Source organism: Nicotiana sylvestris, chromosome 11 (genome assembly GCF_000393655.2).
Source record: "Nicotiana sylvestris chromosome 11, ASM39365v2, whole genome shotgun sequence".
In the NCBI taxonomy this organism is placed as follows: Eukaryota; Viridiplantae; Streptophyta; class Magnoliopsida; order Solanales; family Solanaceae; genus Nicotiana; species Nicotiana sylvestris.
In genome coordinates, this window is record NC_091067.1 from 95032365 (window position 1) to 95038941 (window position 6577).

The 6577-nt window shown below is 35.9% G+C and overlaps 1 protein-coding gene across 1 annotated transcript; it reads left to right on the forward strand.

Annotated features, from left to right (window-relative positions):
• The first annotated feature begins 456 nt into the window (after positions 1–456).
• LOC104237046 (sugar transport protein 10-like) lies at positions 457–3512 on the forward strand. Its single transcript, XM_009791117.2, has 3 exons — positions 457–895; positions 1392–2344; positions 2883–3512. The coding sequence occupies exons 1-3, from the start codon at positions 763–765 to the stop codon at positions 3321–3323; spliced, it is 1527 nt and encodes a 508-aa protein (XP_009789419.1). The 5' UTR covers positions 457–762; the 3' UTR covers positions 3324–3512.
• Positions 3513–6577: the final 3065 nt, after the last annotated feature.

Here is a 6577-nt window from a genome sequence, read left to right on the forward strand (position 1 = left end):
TCGTGTACAAACTGGTGGACAAGTATTTTCTTAAATGATCCAAAATTAGCTAAATAATCAGACTCTCTTTTCCACATCTAAGAGAGTTAATAAAGGAAAGAGGTGAAGAAAAAACAAAAAGTTGAAGGTAATTTACAACTCAATCTTACAAATGACGTTCAAAGTTTCATATCCATAATTTTATCCGTCAAACAAGGGCTAATATTACTAATTACTCACTTTCTAACGCTCATACTTACATGGTAATGACCATATTTTAGCTACTAATACTGGCTTCAGTTGACTTTAGTTAGTGATTAATATCATCCACAAGCATTTTGCATGGATTAAATTTCACGTATGACTTGTATTCAAGTTTTCCATCCTCAAATCTCCTAAGACTTTGCCACTCTTTAAGGAGAATTCATGACCTCAACCTCTTATAAAAAGCAGAAAACCTTTTGTTTGGAAAAGACAAGCAAGAGAGCAAAGAGAGAGGGCAGGCAACAAAGATTGCCCTGCTCATGTAAACAAGGGAAAAATATCAAAAAAAAAAAAAACAAAGAAATTTTTTTATCAAAGGCCGATCTCAACAAGAAAAAAAAAATAGAAAAAAGATATAGATCAAAGGCCTTTGTTTTCAAATATCCCTTGAAATCTTGTGTATCCACTATCCAATAGGAAAACTCACAAAAGAATTTGTAAATATACATTCTATTCTATCGTAAAAATAAAAAGGTAGAGATTTTAATTTACTATCAACAAGTTAATTGATCATAAAAGATGGCAGGAGGATTTGCAGGAGGTGGTTCTGGAGGAGGTGACTATGAAGGAAAAGTCACATCTTTTGTTATTATGACCTGTTTGGTTGCTGCCACTGGTGGTCTCCTCTTTGGTTATGATATTGGTATCTCAGGTATGTATATATATATATATATATATATTCTTAATTAATTACACTTATTTGGTACGACCAAAGTAATTTTTTTTTTAAATATTTTGAGAAATGACCTATTTGTCCAAAAATGCTTTTCATTATTTAGTAGGCAATTGGATATAAAAATTAGTACTATAATTTTTGAAAAAAGTAATATTTAAAGTTAAGTTAAAAATATTAGTATTTAGAATTTGAAATTATGTTTGGCCATGCATTTCACTTGAAAAAAATATTGCGTGTGCGGAAAATAGCTTTTCTGAAAAGTTTGAAAAAAAGTGGTCTTTTGATAAACTCGCTATCGAAAAAAACTTGTGAAATTTCACGGACAAATATTTAAATTCCGAAAAAAATAATTTCATGTCAACCAAACACCAGAAAATGACTTATTTTCTTGAAAGCGTCTTTAAGGAAAATATTCTTTCCAAACACACCCATCAATCTATATATTTTGCTTAATGATTTGATCCAATTGCAGGAGGAGTGACATCTATGGATGAATTCCTTCTCAAATTTTTCCCAAATGTATATCACAAGGAGAAGGCCTTGAAAGCAGGAGGCAACCAATACTGCAAATTTGATGACCATTTACTGCAACTCTTCACTTCATCCCTTTATTTAGCAGCACTAGTTGCTTCATTTGCAGCTTCAATAACAACCAAAGCCTTTGGCCGCAAGATCTCCATGCTTGTCGGAGGTCTAATTTTCCTGGTCGGCGCTGTCCTCAATGGTGCGGCCATGAACTTGGCCGCACTCATCATCGGTCGACTGTTGCTCGGTATTGGCATTGGTTATGCCAATCAAGCAGTCCCTGTTTACCTTTCAGAAATGGCACCACCTAAACTTAGAGGAGCACTCAATGTTTGTTTCCAAATGGCTGTCACACTTGGTATTCTCGTTGCAAATTTGGTCAATTATGGTACCGCGAAAATGGCTAAAAATGGATGGAGAGTTTCACTCGTTCTAGCCGCTGTTCCTGCAATTATAATGACTGTAGGAGCTGTGTTCTTACCAGACACACCAAACTCTTTAATCGACAGAGGCCAGAAAGAGAAAGCTAAATCCATGTTACAAAAAATCCGAGGTACTAATAACGTGGACAATGAATTTGAGGACCTAATAATAGCCAGTGACATGTCTAAACAAGTCCAAAATCCATGGGGAAACATCATGAAACCTAGGTACAGACCACAATTGACAGTTGCTGTTCTCATTCCTTTCTTCCAACAACTCACTGGTATCAATGTCATTATGTTCTACGCCCCTGTATTATTCAAGACTCTAGGATTTGGTGACGGCGCTTCTTTAATGACTGCTGTTATTACTGGACTTGTCAATGTCGTTGCCACCCTTGTCTCCATATTCACTGTTGATAAATACGGCAGAAGATGTTTGTTCCTCTTTGGTGGTTCCCTGATGCTTGTTTGCCAGGTAAAATAATAGTACTATTCTTTAATTATCATACATCATACATATATAGAATAGTACTGTAAATATTACAGCTCACATCTATTTGATTGAACTGGCGAGGGGCATATGTACCTTGTTGTATGTGCTGCCACGTCACGGGACACGTCTAAACTTTTTATTAGATAAGTATAAGAAAAAAATGAAAATATTAAGGATAAATATTTTAAAAAAATGACACTGTTTACCATTATATATAGTAATTTGTTCATTAATTAGTCCACTTCTTTAAATTGTGACACCGCTTATGAAATATCATGTGTAAACCAGGAATTCTAACCAAGTTATTAAAAAAACATGTAAAGAATGTGTCACTTAGGATTACACTTACTATCTAAAGCAATTTTTAAGGGGATTCAAGAATTTATGGAGTAGTATATATACAAGAAATATATATACAGTTGTACGCGCATGGAGCATATAATCAACGTGTTCAACTGTACCCAGCATTTTCGACACAGAGAGAGAGAGACTAACAGAAATCAAACTTGTCTTGTTACAGATAGCTATTGGTACCATCATAGCCAGTGTGTTTGGGCAGGATGGTCTGGGAACGTTCAGCCCGGCACTAGGGAACGTGACAGTGGCCTTAATCTGCATATATGTAGCAGCATTTGCATGGTCATGGGGGCCATTGGGTTGGTTGGTGCCAAGTGAGGTTTTGCCTATGGAAATCCGATCAGCAGGGCAATCGATCACAGTCTCAGTTAACATGTTCTTCACGTTCGTGATCGGCCAACTCTTCCTCACCATGCTTTGCGAGATGAAGTTTGGTCTCTTCTTCTTCTTTGCTGCATTTGTGTTAGCCATGACCCTCTTCATCTTCTTCTTCTTGCCTGAGACTAAAGGGATCCCTATTGAAGAAGTGAACAGAATCTGGAAGAGTAACTGGTTCTGGAAAAGATATATGCCAGATGATGATCACCCTAATACTAATGTTTAACACGACGGCAAGGGAATGAAAATTAAGGAGGATTGTAAATACTTTGAGCACTCGCGGATGCTAGCTACTATTATACTTTTTTTTGTTTCCAATGTTAATAACTACTCTCTTTTTGCTTGCCTATGCTATTAACGTATGTTCTTGTGTTACCAACATTATTATTAATAAGATCTATTTCTTTTCCATGAATTCTCTTTGTTCACATTTTATATTTTTGCAGTTATTTTCTTGCTGTGTGACAATGATATGAGAAAAATAAATGGTATGTCAAAATAACCTTAAGATGAATCACAAAGCATCAAGCTATAAAGTTTCAGAAATCAAAGCTTCTTTAATTTATACATTTCATTATTATAGTTTTGGGTGATTCCTCTAAGTTACGTTCCTTAAACCAATCCCTTGCAAATAAGGCATATCCCCCTTCCCTTTACCTTATCCCTGCCCCAACCACTACAAGTAAAAACTTCCAAAAGGGCACCTTAATTAAAGGAACCCTTTGACTAACATTGTACAATGACATATTCAATTAGGGATGTAGAGTGGACGGGTTGGGCTGATTTTGGGCCGATCAAAATAGATTGAATCAATAAATGGACGAGTCAATGTTATTTGGGCTGAGATCAGGGGCGGACCCACGTAGGGTCAAAAGAGTCCAAATGAATCCGCTTCGTTAAAATGTTTTGATATTTTATATAGGTTAATTTCTGTAAAATGAGTATATTATGTTATTTGAACCAGCTTGATACAAGTTGATCTTGTGGTAAGATGCTCAGTGGGTTCAAAATCAAATGAAGGGTCTAAAGTTCGGAACCTGGCAGCAGCTTTTTGCTGCATAGTTCTATTTTGAGTCACCCTTTGCATCACAAGTGTACGCGGGCCTAATAAATAGGGGAGCTAGCATATTTAGTTATTTTTTTTAGCTAGTTTATTCCTTTAATGTGTTCTATTTTTTTTTTATCTCTATCTTCTAATTTATTTCTATTTTGATCTTATATTTGATCTCCTACTCAATCCAAAAAGAATTAATCTACAGTCTATTTCACTTCATAAGATAAAAAAGATTTACAAAGTAAAATCTTACATTATTTTTGATAATATGCAAATACAAATCTTGAAATTATTTCTAATTTGTTACTTCATATTAAACTAATTTATCCTAAATTGTTTATTTATGTTACGTAGATTGTTAATTCACTTTTTTTTTGTAATAACTGTGAACATTACCATTTTCAAACCTCATTAACTCATACACCTAAAGAGCACCCAAGTACCACCCTCGCTTTACTGACATCAGTAAGTCTCGCACTCTATTTACAAATTTACTCAATGAAATCTATGCATCTCCTAGCTAATTTTCCCTCCATATACATTTGAATCATCTCTTTAACTATGCTCTTTATCTGTTGTAATACAAAATCCCTACTAACTTTCTATGTTCTAAAGAAGAATAGAATCCTACTCTGCCAAATATTGTATATCACAGCCCCTACCATTGCAGCCATCACTTCCTTCCTGAATTTGCTCCATCTTCTGCGCTTGATCTTCATCAATGTGACGGGGAGGTCATGCTGTGTAATATGCACTCCAGTCCATTCCTTCACTTCTTCCCACAGCCATTTTGCTCATGTACACTGTGAGAACAAGTGATGCACATCTTCAAGACTGTTCAGCTCACAAAGTCCACATGTTCAATCCATACACTGAATTCTCCTGATAATGATTCTATCTTTTGTTAATAGTTTCTTCTGACTGCCAGCCATAGTATAAATTTGTGCTTGGGTTGCATGATTCTGTTCCAAATCAAATCTGCAATATTCCACTTTAGGCTTTCTCCTACTAGTTGGTTGTACCCTATTGAGATCGAGTACCTTCCATTACTAGTAAGACAATAGTTGTCATTCATGTACCATCCTTTCATTTGTTGTTTTATACCATATAGCTTCCTCAAATACCAGCTGCTATCCTGTGTTGGTTGATGTGTCCAAAAATTATCATTTGCTCTCATGTAAATGCCATGTATCCACTTTACCCATAGTACTTCCTTCTTGTTAATCAGTAGCCATATTAACTTTCTAACAGAATCTATGTTCCACAGTTTAGAGTTCTTGATATTTAGCCCACCTTGGTTCTTGGGTCCACATACTTTCTCCAAAGCTACTAAAGGCATCCTCTTTTTCTCTGTAGTGCTTCCCCATAAGAAGTCTCTACATTTCTTATCTACTTCCTTCAGACACGCTTTGAGGGAGGATGAACATTGCCCCCAAAAGTTATGTAGTTAAAATAGTACAGACACAACCAACTGTAGCCTCCCTGCATAAGAAAGATGTCTATTTGATATTATGTTGAGCTTCTCAGTGACCTTCATACACAATTCGCGGCATTCCATTTTACTCCACCTCTTTGGGGATAATGGGAGGCCTAAGTATCTCATAGGGAATGTGCAACTTGAGTAGCTTGTAATATCCAACAATTTCTGCTTTAGCTCATTATCCACTCCTGCAATATATATGCTTGACTTATCTGTATTTGCCTCCAGGCCTGTAGTCTCAGAGAAGTGTCTAAGTATTTTCATTATTCTCCTTACTGCTGCTTCATTCCCTTGGCAAAACAACATTAAATCATCTGCAGATGTTAGGTGAGTGAGTTGTTGTTCCTTGCACATTGGGTGGTATCTAAAATCTGGCAGTTGGCTCATCCTCTTTAGAATCCTAGATAGATATTCCATCACCATAGGAAAAAGCAATGAGGATATTGGATCCCCTTACCTCAAACCCCTCTTCCCCTCATAATATCCATACCCCTCCACATTAACCTTCATTGAGAACTTTGTTGTTGTTACGCATGCCATGATCAACTGAATAAACTTTGGAGGAAAATCATAACCCTTTAACATTTCTTTAATAAACTCCCATTGTACCATATCATATGCCTTCCTTAGGTCAATCTTCATTAAACATCTAGGTGTAACTTTCCTATTGTAATATCTTAGTAAGTCGCTGCACATAAGGACATTATGAACTAATGACCTTCCCTTCACAAATGTTGCTTGATTTTCACTTACTATGGTAGGAAGCACCTGAGTAAGCCTGTTATAAAGAACCTTCGAAATACACTTGTAGAGTATATTACAACAACATATAGGTCGAAATTGGCTAGCTTCTGTTGGATTAGTCACCTTAGGTATCAAAGTTATCATAGTTGCATTTAGTTGATTGAGTATTTGTCCATTTCTGAAGAACTCTTTCAGTGCATCA